We start from the raw sequence: 22,594 nt of genomic DNA, 5'->3' as shown, positions 1-22,594 counted from the left end.
CCGCCCGCTGCAAAAGGCCCCTGAAGGCCGGGCCGCCACCTGCGGCGCCTCCCCCGCTTGGCCAAGAGGAGCCACCGCCGCCGCCCCGGTTCTGCCCAGCCGAGCGGCCTGTGAAGCGGAGCCGGGGAGCGGAAGCGGCCCGTGCGGTGGGGGGGGGCGTGCTGCGGTGGCGGCCGGCGGGATTTGCGCCCAAGCAGCCCCCGGAGCCTCTGGCCCAGCCTGGGCTCCACTGCAGCTGCCAGAGAAACGCAGCGCAGCACGGCCCTCTCTGAAGCCGCAGCGTGCAGGAACGCTGCGGCCCCTTTAAACCCCCTCTCGCCATCGGCAAGAGGAGGCGGGAGGCGGGAGGGAGGAAGACGCTTCCCCCAAGCCGAGAAGGCGAAGCGTCCCTGCACGCCGCGCGGCACAGGGGTTGAAACCTCTCTCGGCCGCCGCAGAGGGAGGGAGGGAGGGAGGGAGGGGGCGAAGAAGAGGAAAAAGCCAATCGCTCCCTCCCGGGGCCGGAGCATCCGCGTGGGAGCCGATCAGGTGGAGGACTTTTGTGGACTTGGGGGGGGGGGAGAGGTGGGAAAGCTGAAGCCCGGTCGCAGGGAGCCGGCTGTGTGTGAAGGCTTTTCTCTCTTTTCTTCCTTTTTCAGTCACTCTCCTATTCTTTCTCTCCTCTTTCCCCTTCTCTTTCCCCGTCTCTTTCCCCTTCTCTTTCTCTTTCCCCTTCTCTTTCTCCTTCCCCTTCTCTTTCTCTTTCCCCTTCTCTTTCTCTTTCCCCTTCTCTTTCTCTTTCTTTCCCCTTCTCTTTCTCTTTCCCCTTCTCTTTCTCTTTCCCCTTCTCTTTCTCTTTCTTTCCCCTTCTCTTTCTTTCCCCTTCTCTTTCTTTCCCCTTCTCTTTCTCTTTCCCCTTCTCTTTCTCTTTCCCCTTCTCTTTCTCCTTCCCCTTCTCTTTCTCTTTCCCCTTCTCTTTCTCTTTCCCCTTCTCTTTCTCTTTCCCCTTCTCTTTCTCTTTCTTTCCCCTTCTCTTTCTTTCCTTCTCTTTCTCTTTCCCCTTCTTTCTCTTTCCCCTTCTCTTTCTCCTTCCCCTTCCCCTTCTCTTTCTCTTTCCCCTTCTCTTTCTCTTTCCCCTTCTCTTTCTCTTTCTTTCCCCTTCTCTTTCTTTCCCCTTCTCTTTCTCTTTCCCCTTCTCTTTCTCTTTCCCCTTCCCCTTCTCTTTCCCCTTCCCCTTCTCTTTCTCCTTCCCCTTCCCTTTCTCCTTCCCCTTCTCTTTCTCTTTCCCCTTCTCTTTCTCTTTCCCCTTCTCTTTCTCTTTCCCCTTCCCCTTCTCTTTCTCTTTCCCCTTCTCTCTCTCTCTCTCTCTCTCTCTCTCTTTCCCCTTCTCTCTCTCTCTCTTTCCCCTTCTCTCTCTCTCTCTTTCCCTCTCTTTCCCTCTCTCTCCCTCCCTTTCCCTCCCCCTCCCTCCCCCCTCTCCCTCCCTCCCCCCCTCTCTCCTTTCCATGCTTCCTTTCTGCCTTCTTTCTGTCCTTCATTCTTTCCTTCCTTCCTTCTGTCCTTCATTCCTTCCTTCCTTCTATCTGTCCTCCTTTCTTCCCTTCCTTCTTCCTTTCCGTCCTTCTTTCCTTCCTTCTTTCTGTCCTTCATTCCTTCCTTCCTTCTTTCCTTACTTCTTTCTGTCCTTCCTTCTTTCCTTCTTTCTGTCCTTCCTTCTTTCCTTCTTTCTTTCCTTCCTTCCTTCTTTCCTTCCTTGCAGATCGACCGCAGGCTGCAAGCTGCGCCCCCCTGGCACCTTGGTTGCCTGGGTCCACCGCTGGCTGCCTTCCCACCTGGGAGGAGGGGGAAGACCTGGGGGAGCTGAGACACCCTCCAAGCCTTCTCTGCATACCCTCCCCTAAGGTTGCCAACCTCCAGGTGGTGGCTGGAGATCTCCTGCTATTACAACTGATCTCCAGCCAATAGAGATCAGTTCCCCTGGAGAAAATGGCCACTTTGGCCATTGGGCTCTATGGCTGTGCAGTCTTCCTCCCCAAACCCCGCCCTCCTCAGGCTTCACCCCCAAAACCTCCCGCCAGTGGTGAAGAGGACCTGTCAACCCTAGCTTCCCCCCCCACACACACACACCAGGAGATCTACGCCCGGTATGGCCCCCGAACGATGTTATAAATATGCAAATGGCCCTTGGCAGAAAAAAGGTTCCCCACCCCTGTTCTAAACTAAAACCTCAGTATTCAGGTTAAATTGCCGCATTGGCACTCGGCGATAAATAAGTGGGTTTTGGGTTGCAGTTTGGGCACTCGGTCTCTAAAAGGTTCGCCATCACTGGTCTAGGGCATGGCCACTGTTTCCTTGTTTTATCACAATATTGTGTTCTATGTTGTAAAGAATTTTAAAGAGGCAGAAGTATCTACACTCCACATTTAGAAACTTCCTAATAGCTGTGTCTTTAAAAGAAGCCATACCTCACACAGAACAACTCTGAAACTTGAAATAATTACGGATGTTCAGTAAAGACTGTTTCACATAAACCTAAATATTACCCTAACTGCAACTCCACTCAGATGCTTTTTTAATAAATAAAAGCTACCACATTGGTAGAAGGAAAAGCCAATATTAATCTTCTTTTCATTCAACATACTGGAATGAAAATAGAAACAAAATAGAAACTTGTCCTTAACTCCCACTAATTAGAATTGATCCCCGTGTATTAAATAAAGCTGCACTTGATTAATCTACCAATTATAGTGATTGAAGTTTGCAACCATATACATTATTACTTTTAGAAAGTAATCCTGACTTGAGGGGATCCCCTACACACACACCCAAGAAGTAACAGACTCCAGTTTGCATATTCAGACTCCAAGGAGTCCTCTTTTTAACCATGGCCACCAAAAGCACTTTCCTCCACCTTGTACAGGACGTTCTTTACTTTGTTTCAACATTTATTCTGATTGCTTCTCACTCTGTACTACCTGGTCCTACATGTTCCCATTTCAACTTTTCTAATTTTATTACTCAACACAATTCATTTTGAAGTATCTTACCTTCCTAGATTATTATCTGGTCTGGTAACTTCTTGAACTCTTATCGGATATGAATAATAAAGCTTTACAACAGTAATCAATCAGCTTCCAGTAGATGCCTGGCAAACATATTATGGTAGGACAGGCCTTAACTGTTCTTGACAGAGGCCGCCGGAGGGACAAACAGCAGCTTCAGAGGCTGATCAAGATTGGAAAATGTAAGGAAAAAAGAGTCTAAACATTCCTCAGCACAGCACCCATCAAAACCTAGGGCTGCTATGTACACTTTTAAAAAAGGAAGACCCATTCATTGATCTTCTAACATTACATTTAGTTTGGTCCTGAAGTTCAGTATATTATGAGGTCATTGGTTACTCTGTTGTGTACTGATCCCAAATTTTCTCTATATACTGTCATTTGGGATATAAAGAATGGCATGTAGTGACAGGTTCCATATGGAGGGGGGAGGTTGATAAACAGAAGCTGTAGAAAGGGACTCAACACTGTGGACATGTGGGAATTGAGGCAAGCGTCTTCATCATTGTAAAGCAACACAGGAATCAGCAAGAAGGGTCTGAATGTTGTATTCACAAATAAACAGAAATAGGACAGATCTTTGCAAACAGGCTTGAAGAGTTACACAGATGATAAATACACACACATGACACATACATGAAGCTGCTGTATACTGAATCAGACTATCGGTCAATATTGTCTACTCAGACTGGCAGCAGCTCTCCAGGGTCTCAGGTCAAGGTCTTTCATATCACCTACCCCCTAGTCCTTTTAAACTGGAGATGCCAGGGATTGAACCTGGGAACTTCTGCAAAAGGTTGCCAGCTCTGGATTGAGAAATATCTGGAGATGTTGGAGGTGGAGCCTGGGGAGGGCAGAGTTTTGGAGGGGAGGGATCTCAGTGGGGTATAATGCCCTAGAGTTCACCTTCCAAACAAGCAATTTTTTCCAGGGGAACTGATAACCTGGAGACCAGTTGTAATACCAAGAGATCTCCAGCCACCACCTGGAAACTGGCAAAGGGACCTCTGCATACAAAGCAAAGGCTCTTCCATGGAGCCACAGCCTCTCCCACAGTTTTATTTGGCTAGTCTGACTTCTAGATACACATGCCCAAGATTGTACTCTGCAATTTAAAATAAGCTTTGCAAGAAGCTGGTTGTCAGAATTAGAGGCTTAGAATTTTAAAGTTCATTTTATTAATGACTGATGTACCACGGGCCCTGCTTCAGTGTTACCTCCAACTTTCAAAGGAAGAGGACTGGGGCTGGGCACACTATATGAGGCTTTACTGATTGCTTGTATGGGATGGGATTTAAGATATGAACAGTCTGTACCCACCGTAACTCTTCTCTTAATCTAAAGGTTTTTTGATCCTTGAAGGTCCTTGTTTTTTTAAAAAGGAAATAGCTGAATTATGGGAGACCTCTTAGGGAGGGAGATTTATTTTTATTGCAAATCTAAACCTGTTTGCATTTATATTGCACTTTAAGCTAATGAAAGCACTTTTCACTTATTAGTGATCTTGACATCACTGCTTGTAAAGTAAAACATTTTTATTCATTTTACCATTTTGGGGGGAGACAACACCAGCCCCCCCCCCTCCTCAGCATCCCCACATGATCAAGCCTGGCATCCACCTGGCCCAGTGGAGTTACAGATGCACCTTGTACTGGTCTGCACACCAACCGGCTGATCAATGGCAGCTGGCCCTTTAAGAGTCAGGCATCCACAGACAGCTGGCCCTTTGACATAGGCTTTCATTGCTTTACCTAAGCATATAGTCTCCGTTTGGATGACACACAAAACCACAATTTAATGATCAGTGCAATCATCTGAATGCAGGCCATTGCACTAACTTTGACTAGCTAGGGTATCTTGAACCAGGATCTGAAAATATGGGTTGAGGTTGTTTATTGACCACAGTTAATCTCATCTTTGGATTTATGTGACATATGAACACAGACAACGTGGGTTAATCCTGGATTGTTCCCTGGTGCTGTCCTCATCACAATAGAGGCTGGGCTACCACCTGGCTCTCTTCATGGGATGGCAGGAGAAGCCAATGGAACCTACATTTGTTGGGACAAACCAAGATTTTTTTTCTTTCTGAGTTAAATCCCAGTTTCACAAACCAACCACCGTTAAAATAAACTATGGTTCCACGTTCAAGAGAGACATGAGGAAGTACTACTTCACACAACAGTTGTTGATGTGGAACTCACCACCACATGATGTGATGATTGCCACTGCTTTAGATTAGGGTTGCCACTTCTGGCTTGGGAAATCCCTGGAGATTTGGGGTGGAGTCTTAGGAGGCAGGCTTTAGGAGGGCACTGACCTCAGTAGGGTACTCTGGAGATCAACAGTAATTCTGGGAGATCTCCAGGCCCTACCTGGAGGTTGGCGACCCTAGTTTAGATGGATTTGAAAGGGAGTTGGGCAGAATTATGGAGGATAGGTCCATCTTTGGCTGTTCATCATGACAGCCCCCCATGGGACTTACTGGTTCAGAGGCAGAACGCCTCTGGCTGTCAGATGGTAGGGAGCAGTCAGCAAGCAAGAGCTGTTGTCTGTGAGGACCACTTGTTAACTTCCTTGAGCATCTGCCTGGCCTCTTTTGGAAACAGGATGCTGGACTACATGGTCAGATTCAGCATGGCTACTCTTCTGTGATGTCTAAACCACATCACAGCCTATCTCTATCTAGCTCTGAAGAGGAGAAAGTTAAAGCTGAGACAGAGGCTACATTTAGACGACCAAGTAAACCATGGTTTCTTTGGTCTAGGAACAAGCCTCGGAAGTTTCTTTCCTTCAAATGCTGCACTGAGATTGAAGACTTCCTTCTGTTACAACTAAGCACATTTCTCATGACATCTTACTCAGGCGCCTTAACAAACTGTGATGTCTTTCTTTGTCTAGGATTAAACTGGCAAGAAGCAAACTGCAGTTTTGCTGAAGAGCCCGACTGCAATGAATTACAGTTCTCTTTATACAAGGAAGTGGTCAATCTTGATACAGTCAGTGCACAAGGGGAGGAAGGAGCAGGGAGCATAGCCTGTCTCGCTCTTGCTACAAGCAATACAGCTTATCTGTGATGACTTGGTGTGGCTCATGACACTGCAAATCAGTTGAACATGACAGAGGTCTCATGTTACATGCAGAGTCCGATCACTGGAGGAAGCAAAGCCGGACTAAAGTGGAAATCACATATGGCTTATATAGTGAAGAAATTAAGCATGCAGAAAACATTTACATATTTGATCAATATGGAACAGAGATTACTTGATGTGAATCAGCCCAACTTCCTCATATACATAAATATTCTCTCTCACACACACATTAGAGACACAACACTGCATTAGATACTGTCCCAGAGAGTTAGGTATCTTATTTATTTAAAATTATTTAAAATTACAAAACATGCATTTTTTTAAATAAAAAAAGGAAAAAAGGGGGGAAATGCCCCATGGAAAAAAGCGAGGCTACGCCACCAAAAAACGTGGCACGGTATTCATCCTAGAGTTCTTTAAGAACTCAAATGGGAAATTGCTGAACTCCTAACAAAGATATGTAACATGTCCCTTCGATCAGCCTCTGTACCAGCGAACTGGAGAATGGCCAATGTAACACCCATTTATAAAAAAGGTTCTAGGGGGGACCCAGGAAATAATGTCTGTTCCAGGTAAATTAATGGAAAGCATTATTAAAGATAGAATAGTCAAGCATATAGAAAGGCAAGGCCTGCTGAACAAAACCCAACTTGGCTTCTGTAAAGGTAGGTCATGTCTCACTAATCTATTAGAGTTTTTTTAAAGTGTCAATAAGCATGTGGACAGGAATGAGCCTGTGGACATTGTGTATTTGGATTTCCAAAAGGTTTTTGACAAAGTTCCCCACCAAAGACTGCTAAGCAAACTTCATAGTCATGGGATAAGAGGACAAGTCCTCTTATGGATTGAGAGCTGGCTGAAAAATAGGAAACAGAGAGTAGGAATCAATGGTCAGTTCTCACAATGGAGGGATGTGAGCAGTGGGGTCCCTCAGGGATCTGTTTTGGGACCGGTGCTTTTCAACCTGTTCATCAGTGACCTGGAGTTGGGGGTGAACAGCGAAGTAGCCAAGTTTGCAGATGACACCAAATTATTTAGGGTGGTTAAAACAAAATCGGACTGTGAAGAGCTCCAAAAGGATCTCTACAAACTGGAAGAATGAGCATTAAAATGGCAAATGAGAATCAATGTGAGCAAGTGTAAAGTGATGCATATTGGGGCAAAAAAATCCCAACTTCACATATACACCGATGGGATCTGTGCTGGCAGCGACAGAGCAAGAAAGGGATCTTAGGGTGTAATGTCTGCGCCTGGTTTGGGCAGACTTCCCCAATTTTAGATTGGGGAATGATGCATATGTGATGCATATTGGGGCAAAAAATCCCAACACATAAACACTGATGGGATCTGTGCTGGCAGCGACAGACCACGAAAGTGATCTTGGGGTGGTAGTGGATAGCTCAAGGAAGATGTCAACCCAGTGTGCGGCTGCTGTAAAAAAGGCAAATTCTATGCTGGCCATAATTAGATGAGGAACAGAAAATAAAACTGCTGATATCATACTGCCCTTGTACAAATCTATGGTGAGACCACACTTGGAATACTGTGTACAGTTCTGGTCACCACACCTAAAAAAGGATATTACAGAGTTTGAGAAGGTGCAGAAAAGAGCAACCAAAATGATTAGGGGACTAGAGCAACTGTCCTATGGGGAGCGGTTAGGACGCTTAGGGCTGTTCAGCTTGGAAAGAAGGCGGCTAAGGGGAGACATGATAGAGGTCTATAAAATTATGCATGGTTTGGAGAGAGTGGACAGGGAGAAGTTTTTCTCCCTCTCCCGTAATACTAGAACACGGGGTCATCTGCTAAAGCTGGAGGGCGAGAGATTCAAAACAGATAAAAGGAAGTATTTTTTCACACAACGCATAGTTAAATTGTGGAACTCCCTGCCCCAGGATGTGGTGATGGCTGCCAGCCTGGAGGGCTTTAAGAGGGGAGTGGAGATATTCATGGAGGAGAGGGGTATTCATGGCTATTAGAATGGATACTAGTCATGCTGCATACCTATTCTCTCTAGTATCAGAGGAGCATGCCTATTATTTTGGGTGTGGTGGAACGCAGGAAGGATGGTGCTGCTGCAATCGTCTTGTTTGTGGCTTCCTAGAGGCACCTGGTTGGCCACTGTGTGAACAGACTGGTGGACTTGATGGGCCTTGGTCTGATCCAGCAGGCCCTTTCTTATGTTCTTATGACATCACAGCCTCTCTGGGTCCTAACTCTCGGAAGAGAAATGCGGCACCAGCATTGGGGGGGGGGGGCATTCCCAGGGGCACAGCTGACTGTAGTCCACTTCCTAAGCCACTCCAGCCCGGGAATGCCCCCTCCAGCATTAGCTTTGCTGTGCCAGGTTTTTCTTGGTGCAGCATCACTGTTTCCAATGGTGCTTTCCCACCCATTTTTGAAACCTCTTTGGAGGCACAGCAGCAGCGTCTCAACCACGCCATCCCCTGCCGCTGCAAGGCTGAGGAATGGGCTGTTAACTATTCAACTAATATAAGAACATAAGAAGGCCCTGTTGGATCAGACCAAGGCCCATCAAATCCAGCAGTCTGTTCACACAGTGGCCAACCAGGTGCCTTTAGGAAGCCACAAACAATATCATGGCCATATAATAATATACTCAGCAAAACAAAGCCAACCCTATTTTTCCTGTTATAAAACCAGTTCTCCGATCCTGAAAGTCAAACAAGGACAGTTAGACAGGAGTGCAAACACAAGAAAGGAAAGACAATATTGGATGCATCCCCAAAAGGAACATTTTTTTACCTGCTATTTGCTTTAGAAGAGTACTCTTGTGTCCGTTAACAGCAGCAGCATGAACCTGAGATGCTAGTGAGGAACCGCTGAACAACCCGGTCTCAGAAACATTCATACTCTTCTTCAAGAGTTCACAGAATAGCCCTGTGAAAATATATTCATAATTAGAACACCACTTTTCCCAGAAAGAAAGGAACAGTTTGACTCACTTGAAGTTGGATTTTGTATTAATGTAGCAGTTCTTATCAGATTTTCATTATATGAACTGTGCAATTCTAAGCAGTTACACCCTGACAAGCCCATTTACTCTACTTAGGATTGCATTGTCTTTTTAAATGTTCAAGTTTAAAAAGCCAGTCTTCTAGATAAACTTTACACAATGAGGGGACTATCTCAAAGGTAGATGACAATCAAGAATTACTGCTCTGATTGTAATGCTAGTGGACTTTTATTTCCCTTTCTTTATACATAATTGGATATTATTTAAATGATTGTACTGAAGATGTTAGCTCAACAGGAACAGGAAGCATTACATGTAAATTCAGGGTTTGTGGGAAGAGATAAGAGGCAAGGAATTCAGTGATGAGACAAACCGCTGATTCAAAAATATGCTTCCACATGGTGATATATTGCAGTGGGAAGGATAGAGCTGTGGGAGACAGTTTTGTGGTCAGAAGAAGATAAAATGATGAAAAGACTTAAAGACTCTGTCAAGCAAACGTGGCAGATCATAGATCAGCATTAATAAAGATTCAGCTCAGAATGGATACAGCAAAAAGAGAGGCAGAGAGAAAGTTGAAAATAAATCTCATTCATGAACAAACAAAAGTGTGTATTCTGTGATTAAATAACAGACCTAAAGTGGAAAATAAGAAAGTCTGAGAAATGCTCAATTAGAATCAGAAAGGCAATATACAGGCAAGGCTTTTTAAATGTGCAACCAGACCAAAATGAGCAGTCCCAGCAGGGGTGGGGGGGTGGGGAGAATGCAGTTTCAAAAGAATATTTGTACATCGGTTCTTGTAGGTTATCCAGGCTGCGTGACCATGGTCTTGGTATTTTCTTTCCTGACGTTTCGCCAGCAGCTGTGGCAGGGATCTTCAGAGGAGTAACACTGAAGGACAGTGTCTCTCAGTGTCAAGTGTGTTGGAAGAGTAATATATATAGTCAGAAGGGTTCCAACACACTTGACACTGAGAGACACTGTCCTTTAGTGTTATTCTTCTGAAGATTCCTGTCACAGCTGCTGGCGAAACGTCAGGAAAGAAAATACCAAGACCACGGTCTCACAGCCCGGATAACCTATAGGAACCGATGAACTCTGACCGTGAAAGCCCTTGACAATATTTGCACAGTTCAAAAATTCAAGTCATGCAAAAGCAATATTACATTGGTGGTGGTGGAAAGGGCCATCAAGTCACAGCTGACATATGGCAACACTGTAGGGTTTTCAAGGGAAGAGATGTTCGGAGGTGGTTTGCCATTGGCTGCCTCCTGTGGGCTGAGAGAGTTCTGAGAGAACTGTGACTGGCTCAAGGTCACCCAGCAGGCTGCATGTGGGACTTGGGAATTGAACCTGGTTCTCCAGATTGGAGTTCACCACTCTTAACCACTACACCACGCTGGCTCTCTATATTACATTACCCAATACATTACATTGCCCAATGTAAAAAGTGACTAACAACAATGTCAAAAGTGAGCAGGCAGACTCCTCTAAAGCCCAGAGAGAGCCTTCTATCATAGGTCATTCTGTGTCTCTTGAGGCAAGAGAAGCCTCTCAACCTTCGAGAAAAAGAGCCTTTAGCTGTCTGCACCAATTGCCTGACTTCTTGAGTCCAGTTTGTGGCCTACCAGTAGAAAGAGACAAATCAGCAGTGAAAGAAATAACTCTCCACATGCCTATGACTGTACTATTTTCTTCCCTTTATTGTGGTGGATGAAATATGTAGTAGAAGGATTATTATTTCTTTAAGGGCAGACTTCCTCATTGTTCCAGAATCTAATACAGTCTGTATACTGTGCATTTTCTCTCTCTTCTTTTTTAACTCCCTCATTTCAAATAAAATTTTGTTGGAGTTAATGATTTATTTTCTATTTATTAAAATGTATTTACAGTATTTATTTTGTATCTAGTAAATATTTATTAATTAAAATATTAATTTATTAAAGTATTTGTACCCAACTCTTCTTCTGGACTGAAGGCGGGTTACAGCAATCATATAAAATAAGAATACCTTCTCCCTCCTCCAAAAGATGTAAGCTATTCACAGCCTCTTGTTTGTGAAGCTTGAATATAACACTTCTCTGCATTCGAGAGCTCAAATTCTCAGTTCTAAGGATTTTCTCCCATGCTGTGTTGGATTCTGAATGTACGTGCACATGCACATGGAAAATGCACAGGTGTGTTGTAGGAAAGCATGTATTAGTACAAATTACAGTCATATCACTGTGCAGTTCCCAATTTTCCTTTAAAAGAGCATACAGAAGACTAAGAGGGAAAAGGTTAGGGCAGCCATAAGAGACAACCGAGTAGGAAATAAATTTTGCAACTTTCTCAGGTGTAACTAAAAAAAGAAAAGAAAGAACCTCACAGAGCCCAGTGTACCTAGTAGTGGAACCAGATGTATCCACAAATAAAGGAAATGATATGTTTCTGAGTCCCTACGGTTTGGGAGTGGGGGACTTAGAAGCAAAAATCCCCTCATCACCATCATGCAGCTCCGGGTTGGGAAATACCTGAAGACTTTTTTGGGGGTGGAACCTGAGGAGGGCAGGATTTGAGGAGATAAGGGACTTCAATGGGGTGTGACGCCACAGAGTCCTCCCTCCAAAGCAGCCATTTTCTCCAGATCTCCAGCCACTACCTGGAGGCTGGCAACCCACCCTAATCATTCAACGCAGCATGAGGGAAAAACACTTTTTACATTACTCTGATGTGGGCAGATCTGTTCCCTGGTTCCATAAAGTTTTTCTAATATTTGGGTTCCAAATGCCTATTAAGCCTCATGCTTTGAAGACCATGATGCCAGAAGCATTCATCTACTGTTCGCCTGAACCTATTTCAATGTCACTATGACACTTTACAGTGCGACTGTTAAGAACTCAGCCTAGAAATCAAAAACTTGGAGGAAGTAAAAAGGGAGATAAAATATATTGTCATTTTCAGGTTGATCGTAACATTGACTGCACACTGCAAATTTAAAAAAGAATTCCTTCAGATACCAAAGAAAAATATATGTTCCAAGTTATCTGTGGTTTGTGTAAGTGTGATCTCCTTGTAACCTGTACATTTTCCAAATAAAGAAATAAACGCTGCCTTGTTTAAAATTTACGGATTAAGCAGTATTCCTAATTCAATCCCAGGCCCTGTTATATAGTCCATAATCCAGAGTTAGTCATGTCTATCTTATTCCATTAGTTTCAGTGAGAAGCACAACTAACTTTAGCTAAAGCAGGGCCTTTGCTAAAATAGGGCAGTGTGTTGTAGACGAAGAAAAAGAACAGGAATGCAGCAGCTGTAAATTTCCACCGCTACTGTATCTCCGAGGGTGAAAAGTTTTAAATTGACAGGACACGCATTTATGCTGCACATGTTTCTCAAACTCCCCCCCACCAAAAAAAATCTTCTCTCTATATCAACTCTGTGTAACTAGGGAGAAAAACATGGCGGGAACACACCTTAATTCACAGTATAACTGCAAAGATTTGGTGAAACATGCGCAGATGAGGGATGTTACTGATAAATCCTAGACAACATCGTTGTTTCTTTTGGGGTTTCTTACAACTCAGTCCTGTTTTACTCAGACGTTAGTCCCACAGATGCAAATGGGATTTCCAAGTATGTATGCTTAGGACTGCAATGCTGGAAGTCCAGGAACCTAGACAGTCTACGGTTATTTTGTCTTGCCCCAATGCTGAAACAGTGGGGCTACCTGGGGTAGGCTTTTAGATGCCATTAAAACATAGGAAAATGTCCAATATTTAATGTATTTTTATCTCCATTTAGATTCCCTTGCCTGAGAGAGCAAAAAGTCACCCCAGGGGACTTCAGTTTTTAAAAGACAAGATCCAAAATCTATCTGGAAACTGAAAACGTCTCTTCGGTCTCCATTCAGGCAGACACCAAGGAATAAGCTGCTATTAAGTACACAGTATTCATAAAACGTTCTGGGGAGAAGAAAGGATTTGGAAATTTTGGAGGACTGAGAAAGGAAAGTTCCACCATATTGTTCTATGGATACGTGTGTACCCTGAAACATACGTCTAACTCAAGAACAAGCTGTCATGTTTCCACCACACACCAGCAGTATTCACTCACTAGGCATAACATGGCGTCATTGCGTGTAGTAGTAGAAGTAGTAGTACAAGTAGAAGAAGAGTTGGTTTTTATATGCCGACTTTCTCTACCACTTAAGGAAGAATCAAACCGGCTTACAATCAGCTTCCCCTCCCCTCCCCAAAACAGACACCTTGGGAGGTAGATGGGGCTGAGAGAACTCTAAGAGAGCTGTGACTAGCCCAAGGTCACCCAGCTGGCTTCCTGTGTAGGAGTGGTGAAACAAATTCAGTTCACCAGTTCATGTGGAGAAGTGGGGAGCCAAACCCAGTTCTCCAGATCAGAGTCCACCGCTCCAAACCACCGCGCTTAACCACTACACCATGCTGGCTCTATAGACTTGGCTAGCAAAGATCTGGATTCAAATCCTTTCTGAGCCTTGATGTTCTCAAGCCAGGAGTGATCAAAGATGTTTTGGCATTTGAGGCAAAACAATTTCAAATGGTCACCCACATGAGGTTGAGCCTGAAGACCTCCCTTTTCCACTTCAACCACTCAAAGCTAACTGCACCTTTGGAGATATCAGCTTCACTTAAACTTAATGAGAAATTCAAGTTCAAAGAACAACTACTTCCTTTTTCAGATCTCAGAAGTTAAGCAGGGTCAGCCCTGGTTAGTATTTGGATGGGAGACCACCAAGGAATACCAGGGTTGCTGTGCAGAGGAAGGCACTGGCAAACCACCTCTGTTAGTCTCTTGCCATGAAAACCCCCAAAAGGGGTCGCCATAAGTCATCTGCGACTTGATGGCACTTTATACACACACAATAGCTTAATTGTTATTAGGGTCGTGGGCTGGTTATTTTATTGTTGTCGTTTGATATATTGCTGTTGTTTGGAGATTGGGTTAGGTAAGTTTACGGTGCTGCTGTAACGGTGAGTGAAGCAGCTGAGATAAGATCTGATGTGGGAGGCCAGTGTGGGGCCAGGGATCCCAGTCATTGGGGGGTATAAGAGGTATGGCAGTGGGAGCAGGTGGTACAAGAGAAGGAGTAGGAGATATGGATATGCTCGTACCCCTTCTAACCTGCGTCCCATCTCGAGATACGGCGGGAGGGGGGCTAGGAAAAACCCATCTCCGACACTGCTTCTGCGCAACGCCAGGTCCGTTTGCAATAAGATTGCCACCCTGGAGGACTACTTTATAAGGCAGGGTGTGGACCTGGCCTGCGTGACCGACACCTGGATGCGGGAGGGCGACATTGTCGCTCTAAAACAACTCCCCCTCCCCCCAGGTTTCTTGGTCCTCCATCAGTCGCGGACTACGGGCCAGGGGGGAGGGGTGGCGTTGTTCGTCCGAGAGTCTTTCTCCTTTAGGGCCCTTCCTAATCCGGAGATACCCAGCATTGAATGTGTTGGTCTGGTGTGAGAAGCTGAGGAGAGCTTGGCTATCTGGCTGGTGTACCGGGTGCCCAACACACCAGCAGATACCCTGTCGAGCTTGCTACAGGTGGCGGGTAGCTGGGCCTTGGAGTTCCCCAGACTGATAATTTTGGGGGATTTCAACATTCATGCTGATGCCATCCCTTTTTCGCATGTCTCAGACCTGGTGTCATCCATGGCAGCACTGGGGCTCTCCCAAGTTGTTTTGGGTCCTATGCACCAATCAGGCCACACGCTGGATCTTATCTTTGGGGCCGGGGTAGGTTTGGATCTGATGCTGAAAGAAGAAGTTCCATGGTCAGATCACATTGTCCTGAAGGCTCGGATTGACTTCCTGCCTCTTCCTTGTTTGGGTGAAGAGCTGATTTATGCTCGCCCACGGAGACTCATGGATCTGACTAGATTCCAGAAGGCTCTGCGGGATCCTGACCCACCTGGCGGTTCTCTCGATGTACTAGTGGATGACTGGCATAGCCGACTTTCCACTGCCATTGATGAAATTGCACCCAAACGCCCTCTTCACCCTCGCCGAACCTGGGCCCCTTGGTATACTGAGGGTCTCCAGGTAGTGAAGCGAAGGCTTAGACGGCTAGAGCGAATTTGGCGTTGAACACACGACGAGGCTGCAAGAACATCTTATAGGATGTTTATGAAAGCCTATGAGATGGCGGTGAAAGCTGCTAAAAAAGAATACGATGTAGTGGAAATCGCATCCACTAGCTCTTGCCTGGCACAATTATTTAGAATAATTAGGTCTCTAACGTCCCCGGAGGGACAGCCAAATTTAATTACGAATTCGACCCATAGTTGTGAGGCATTTGCGAGCTTTTTTGCGGATAAGGTCTTGTCGCTGCCACGACCTCCCTGCCAACCTTGATACAGTAAGGGAGCTGGAGGCCCCTTGCCCGTCTCCTGGTCCAGTTTTGGACCTGTTCAGTCAGCTTGAACCAGCCGATGTTGACAGGATCCTGCTAGCTGTGAGGCCTACCACGTGCCTTCTTGACCCGTGCCGGTCCTGGCTGATGAAAGCCAGTCTGGATCTGGTACGAGCTCCCCTGGGAGCGATTGTTAATCTGTCCCTAAGTACTGGGACCTTCCCGGGGGGGTTAAAGGAGGCCGTGGTACGACCGCTCTTGAAGAAGCCTTCGTTAGATCCTAAGGAACTTACCAACTACTGCCCAGTTTCGAATCTCTCGTTCCTGGACAAGGTAGTTGAGAGAGCAGTCGCCGAGCAGCATCAGCGTTGGACCCATTCCAGTCGGGCCTCCGCCCTGACCATGGGATGGAGACGGCTCTGGTCGCCTGCACAGACGATCTCCGTTGGCAGCTGAATCAAGGCGGGTGGGGGTTGCTGATACTCTTAGATCTATCAGCAGCCTTTGACATGGTCAATTACAATCTTCTAGACCCCTGCCTCGCCGACCTTGGAATCCGAGGTGTAGCCTTTCAATGGTTTCACTCTTTTCTCCAAGTTCGGGGACAAAGAGTGGCGCTAGGGGAGCAGGTGTCACAGCGGCACCCTTTGGTGTGTGGGGTGCCGAAGGGTGCAAGCCTCTCCCCCAATGCTGTTCAACATCTTTATGCACCCTCTTGCCTAGCTTGTCAGGAGTTTCAGGCTTGGGGGTCATCAGTACGCTGATGACACCCAGCTTTTTTTATTAATGAATGGCCATCCAGATTCCGCCCCGGACACACTGGCCAGGTGCTTGGACACCGTGACTGGATGGTTGAAGAAAAGCCAACTGAAATTAAATCCATTGAAGACGGAGGTCCTTTGGCTCGGCCGGGGTGGCCTTGGGGCGGGGTGCAGGCTCCCGACTCTTGACAGCGTGCAATTAACATCTGCACCTGCCGTCAAGAGTCTGGGTGTGATCCTTGAAGCCTCCTTATCTATGGAGGCTCAGGTCACAGCCGTGGTCAAGGCGGCCTTTTTCCATCTCCGCCGGGCCCGGCAGCTGGCACCTTACCTCTCCCACCCCGACCTAGCCACGGTGATCCATGCGACAGTCACCTCTACACTGGATTACTGTAACTCACTCAACTTAGGGCTGCCCTTGAGACTGACCCAAAGGCTCCAGCTGGTGCAAAACACTGCGGCAAGGCTCCTCACGGGGTCTTCGCCGCGGGATCATATAACACCAGTGTTAAAACAACTGCACTGGCTCCAGCTGGAGTATCGGATCAGGTTCAAGGTGCTGGTTTTGACCTTTAAAGCCTTACACGGTTTGGGACCTTCGTACCTGCGGGACCGCCTCTCCTGGTATGCCCCTCAGAGAGCCTTACGATCTGTTGACAGTAATTTACTGGTGGTCCCTGGCCCAAAGAATGTGCAGCCGTCCTCAACAAGGGCCAGGGCTTTTTCAGCCCTGGCCCCAGCCTGGTAGAATAGTCTTCCTGGTAACATCAGGGCCCCGAGGAATCTTAAGGAGTTCCGCAGGGCCTGCAAAACAGAGCTATTCCGCCAGGCCTATAACTGAAGACAGCCGCAAGAAGAAGAAGATCCATCTTTACTGGCCTCCCCATCTCGCCCCCACTCTTGAAATCTGTGGGGGGCTGATCTGCTGACACTTATCTGCTGTGGCACCTAGGTATAGTTATGGCCATCTGATTAGGATTTTAATGGTTTTAATTATTACGGTTTTAAGGAGGTATATTGGATATTTATGTTCTTAATTGTTGTTACCAGCCCTGAGACCGGTTCGCTGGGGATGAGGGCGGGTTATAAATTTGAAAAAATAAATAAATAAAATAAAAAAACAGCTAGCACTTTTCTTAACTGTAATTTCTTTGGTGGCTGACTGTTTAACTGTCTGCCTGGCATCCCTGCCTTCAAGATTCTAAATTGGGACCTGGTTTCAGGGCTACCTATTTAACCAATCACAACCCAGTTCTTTTCTAACCAATAAACTCCTGTTTTATAAATTCAAGCACAAGTTTGTCAACCTCCAGGTGGAGACTGGAGTTCTCCCAGAGTTACAGCTGATCTCCCGACAGAGATCAGCTCCTCTGAAGAAAAGGGCAGCCTTAGAGGGCAAACTCTATGGCAGTGATGGTGAACCTTTTAGAGACCGAGTGCCCAAACTGCAACCCAAAACCCACTAATTTATCGCCAAGTGCCAATACAGCAATTTAACCTGAATACTGAGGTTTTAGTTTAGAAAAACCAACTCATACATTCACATATTTTGTGTTAAAAGAAAAACACAATAACAGAGCTTTCAATGATACCTTTCAATAAAAAGTTGTTTGTAAAAGTTTGCATTTGGCATGCATCTCTCCAGGACTCGTCCTCTGCTCAGCCACCGGACATTATTGTACATAAGTAAACAATTATACTGTGCTTGAACCTCCTCAAGAAGTGCTTGAAACTGTTGACAATTCAGAGCACGAGCCATGATGTAATTCACCATTTCTGTGACATCTTTGAGGACATCGCCAATTTTTTTGAACAATTAATGTGATTTTTGGTGTTGTGTGCATGCTGATAATTTGTCTACCCTTTACTTTGTAACTTTGAGAGCACACATGCAGCACTCAGGTCATCTGTTAGCCTGTTTTTGGTGTCAGATTTGATATAATTCAAAGCTGAAAACAGCTGCTCACAAGCATAAGATGATCCAAACAAAGTAAGGAAAGCAATCCCAAATGCTTTCATTGACTTAAAATTATTTGGCAGAGAATTTCACACTTTATGGATTTCATTTTCAGAACTAACTGTGCTGTCCTTTGGAATCCCTTCTATCTTCTCAAGTGTTTCACACAGGTCATAGAATTTATTTTTCCAGATAGAGCTTTCTTGAAATTCTATTAGCTCCATTTCCAGATTTCCTAAACCTAACCAGTGTAGGCAGGAAAGATCAAGTTCTTCAAATTTGGCTTTATCTGGAGAAGTAAGAAAACACAGGGTTGTCTCCATCTTACGGAACTGTAAACATCTGTTACTAAAATTCACCTTTGCAGCTGCTACAATGCTAGAAAATTCCTTGTAGATTTCCTGATGGCTTGTAGGATTGTCTGCAAATGCTTTTTTCTAAATGCTTTTTTAGATGGGCGGGGCCCCAGACAAACTGAAGACGGGCGGACCCCCCAACAAACTCAGCTGAGAGGGGGGCGTGGCAAAGTGCTTGGCCACAGCATCCCCCGCCCAAACTGAAGACGGGTGGGGCCCCCAACAAACAGCTGAACTGTGGCTGCAGCTCAGCTGAGAGGGGGGCGAGGCAAGGTGCTCGGCCACAGCCTCCTGGTCCAAACTGAAGACGGGCGGGGCCCAGACAAACAGCTGAGCTGCGGCTGCAGCTCAGCTGAGAGAGAGGGAGAGGCTTGCCCCGGGTGCAAGGAGAGGGAGGGCGCCAGCGCAGGCTTGGGGAGCATGGGCTTGGGGAGAAGGAGCACCGCCCTCAGCGCCCTCACCATGGCAACACAGCACAGCCCTAGGCAGAGCGCAACAGGTCGCGTGTGCCCACAGAGAGGGCTCGGCGTGCCGGCTGCAGTACGCGTGCCATAGGTTAGCCAACACGGCTCTATGGTATACCGTAGATTCTAGGCGAAGTCCCTCCCCACATTCCCCCAGGCCAGAGTTTGCAACCCTAACTCAGTAGCTGTCCTTTAAGACACATAACATGTGGTGAAGTAATGCTGTCACCATCCTGGTAACTGAAAATAAACGAACCGCAGCTTTCAGCCAGTGACCATTGGGAACCCCAAATCTATGGCCCTATTCTGCTTTGTGGTAGTCTCTTACAAAGTTGCAGTGAAGGGTGATTGATTTAAATGGCTCTGTCCTACTTTTCTTCCTAACGGAGGCTCAAAGTAGCTTATAATTCTTCATCTTCGTAACCTAACTCAGAGTTGTGGTAGCTACTCCATAGGGTTGCCAACCTGCAGGTGGGACCTGGAGTTCTCCTGGAATGACAATTGGTCATAAGACGACAGAGATCAGTTCCCCTGAAGCAAATGACAGCTTCAGAGGGTGAGCTATATGGCATTATACTCTGCTGAGCTCCCTCCCCTCCCCAAACCCCACCCGCCCAGCACTCCCAAAATCACCTAAGACCTTTGCACTGGATGCCAAGGAGCGTATCTTGGACCAGCTGCACGCAAAGCAAGACATGGACCCTTCCAAAATGTCCACAGATCCAAAGCCCACCATCTTCCCAGCACATGGCAAAGACAGCCGTGAACCATTCTGTATGCCAGTTAGGGTTGCCAACCTCCAGGTGGGGCCTGGAGATTTCCTGGAATACCAACTGATCACCAGGCCACAGAAATCAGTTCCCCTGGGGCAAACGGCTGCTTTGTAGGAAAGGCTACATGGCGTTATACCCAGTCAAGCTCCCTCACCAAACTCCATCTCCAAATCTCCAGGAATTTCCCAATCCAGAGTTGGTAACCCGAGGGTCCGCCTTGTCCCCAAGGGCGCCCATGCCAGGGACTTTTTCACACAGCAGAGTGGGGGGGGGGTCTCCCCAGATCGTGGCCTGCCCCACACCGGAGAGAGACCCAAACGTCCCTTGGAGGGATGCAACGAAGGCAGACAAGCTTCAGGCGCTGACAGCCGCCACAGGACGGCGGGAGTCCTGAGGGGAGAAAGAGGGAGTCGACGCCCTGCCCCGTTCCCTCTCCCGTCGCTCCCCTCCGCCTACTTTACCTCAGCCGCCTCCGAACCCGCGCAGTCGCCCCACTTCGGACGGCCAGGGCGCCTCTCCCCCGATGCATGACGGGAACTCCAGAAGTTTCCCCTCTGGTCCCGTCCCAGAAACTTGCCAGCTTTCCCCGGCCAGCGCTGGGTTGTTGTTCCACCTGTGGCCGGAGGGGTCGCTCGTCTGACCGTGGGGCGAGAGGAAAAAAAAAAACCCTTTCAATTAAAAACTACGTTTCCCGGCATGCCCCCTGACAGCCTCACGCTCAGGAACCCGGAAGTGGGCGCCTCTGCCTCGGCCAGGGGGCGGGCGGTCGGGGTGCGAGCGAGGTCGGGCTCCTCCCCCTCCTGTCGGTGGAATTTGCCCGCCGCGGCGCAGTTTCCTCGGAGGCCGGCGGAGCGAGGAGACCGGGAAGCCGCCGCCCGCCCCCCTGCCCGCCCTCCCTCCCTCAGCACCGCAGACCTCCGCCATGAGAGCCGCCGCCATCTTCCCCGAGCCGGGCCGCCTCCTCCTCCTGCTGGTGAGTGGAGGGGAAGGGGGAGAAGAGGGGCCCGCCTGAGGGGGGCTGTGGGGAGAAAGGTGGCGGGGGCGGTTCCGTTTGCTGGCTGGGGGGCCCCTCTGGTGGAATGGGGGGGGCGGAGAGAGGGAGGCGGCGCGGCAGAAAGCGGGCCGGGTGTGGCGACCGCCTTGCTGTTGTGGCTCAGCCTGATAGGCTGCCCGTGGCTCGGACCCGGAATCGATAGCCGGGGGGGTGGGGTGGTGGTGGTCATCCTCGAGAAGGGGGTCCCTCTTTGCCCCCCTGCCCCGTCCTCGCGGTAGAAGCTCAGCCTCTCCTTCCAGCCCCCCTCTCCACCCTGGAGGGAGACGTGTGGAGGGGAGATGCGTGTATATATATATATATGTATGTGGCCGTGCTGTGCTTTCAGGCATGTGTGTTTTGAGGCTTTCAGGCATGTGTGTTTTGAGGGCTTTGGGGGCCGCGCTTTGTCGCAGGGCTGGCCCTCAGGACCTTTCTGACACGTCCTGCCTAGGGCAGTTTCCACTACGGCAGGGTGGAGATGGGATTAAGACACAAGTTGGGTCCTTTTCAAGTCCTGCCACCCAATTTCTTCCAGTCTCCAGGCTGAAGGCTTGCTTATGTATATCCATTGTGGGTTTGCCTTCTCAGCTCTTCAAGAATGTGTTCAAATAGTGCTATATCCCATGTTCTGGAGTGAATTTTATAGGTGATGCTGAGAAACTTACAATGCCATCTGAACAACATAGAAGTATTCTAGAAAGTAACAGCACATGGAACATGCAAATAAAAATCACCATTTTAGGTATCTGCAATTTCCTTCTTTTGGAAGGTGTGGCTGACAGCAGCTGTGTTCTGTTCCTTTTTGTGTTCTGGGTTGCACACTTGATGTGCTTTTTATCTTGGGGCTGGTTCTGCTTACATCTGCAAGGCACATGGGTACATGTGTAGAAGTGTTTGAAACTGCCAGAAAGGAGAGGCTTGGTCTCATCAGAAAAATTGGGCATGAGTGTGGTGCAGGGAACTTGCAGAGTTCTACTTCTGGAAGAAGGTCTGCCCGCAATATCCACGTCAGTCTTGTCTGACCTTTATAACTAAATGGAGACTTGTGTCTTTGCCTATGTCTCTTTTATGGACTTTGTAGCTGTGTCTTTAAGACAAGAGGAAATTGGGCTGTGGGGAAACGCAGAGTTGCATGGTGTTTCTTTTGGTGAAAAACTTGGGCACTTCCTTTACAAAGGATTATGTGGAGATGGAATATTCTAGTGTGGATCCCCTTGAAATAAGAAGGGAGGACTTAAGTTACAAGCTATAATAACAAAAAGGGAGACGTTGTGAGTCAGTGGTCCCCAGATTAGTTTCATTGGGAGAAATAGAATCGCCTTAAAAAGTACACGTGTGGTTTTCTGTAAAAGGAGGTTCTTAGGGCTTTGTCCTTTGGCAGTAGGTGTGTTGAGAATTTAAGTTCTATTGATTCCAATAGTATGTGATTCCAGGCAAGGATGTTTAGGATCATAACTTCACTATGACAAAAAACCTGAAGTTCATTAGAATGGAAAATCCTATACAAATTCAGAGTGGTGTGATGTGTGTTTTTCCCCAATAAGCAAAATCAGACTAATTATATACTTCATGAACAAGTACAGAGGTATGTATGTTCCTGGATGCAAAACTGTAAACTCTCTATACTGTAGCAGTCATGAAACTTCTCTTGCAGTAGGCTAAAGACCAGTCAAAGCATTTGACTTTTCTAAGTCATTCAAAAAACTTGTAATAATAATCATGCTTGTAAAAAAAAAGGGGGGGGATGTATGTCTACCTAACCCGAAA

At 47.0% G+C, this 22,594-nt stretch overlaps 2 protein-coding genes across 2 annotated transcripts in view; one reads left to right on the top strand and one right to left on the bottom strand.

Moving 5' to 3' along the window:
* The window catches only part of INVS (inversin), a 156,825-nt gene extending 136,550 nt beyond the window's left edge, over nucleotides 1-20,275 (bottom strand). The window contains 2 exon segments of the mRNA XM_056857869.1: nucleotides 8,900-9,034; nucleotides 20,256-20,275. Of these exon segments, the coding sequence (XP_056713847.1) occupies nucleotides 8,900-9,005 (106 nt within the window). The 5' untranslated portion in view covers nucleotides 9,006-9,034; nucleotides 20,256-20,275.
* A 433-nt stretch (nucleotides 20,276-20,708) lies between these two features.
* Nucleotides 20,709-22,594, top strand: part of ERP44 (endoplasmic reticulum protein 44) — a 64,899-nt gene continuing 63,013 nt past the window's right edge. Inside the window, exon 1 of the mRNA XM_056857305.1 lies at nucleotides 20,709-20,767. Within this exon, the coding sequence (XP_056713283.1) occupies nucleotides 20,717-20,767 (51 nt within the window). The 5' untranslated portion in view covers nucleotides 20,709-20,716. The remainder of the gene's footprint in view (nucleotides 20,768-22,594) is intronic.

The sequence above is a fragment of the Euleptes europaea genome, chromosome 11 (genome assembly GCF_029931775.1).
Source record: "Euleptes europaea isolate rEulEur1 chromosome 11, rEulEur1.hap1, whole genome shotgun sequence".
In the NCBI taxonomy this organism is placed as follows: Eukaryota; Metazoa; Chordata; class Lepidosauria; order Squamata; family Sphaerodactylidae; genus Euleptes; species Euleptes europaea.
Note: the sequence above shows the minus strand (reverse complement) of the source record. Positions and strands in the feature narration are given on the sequence as shown.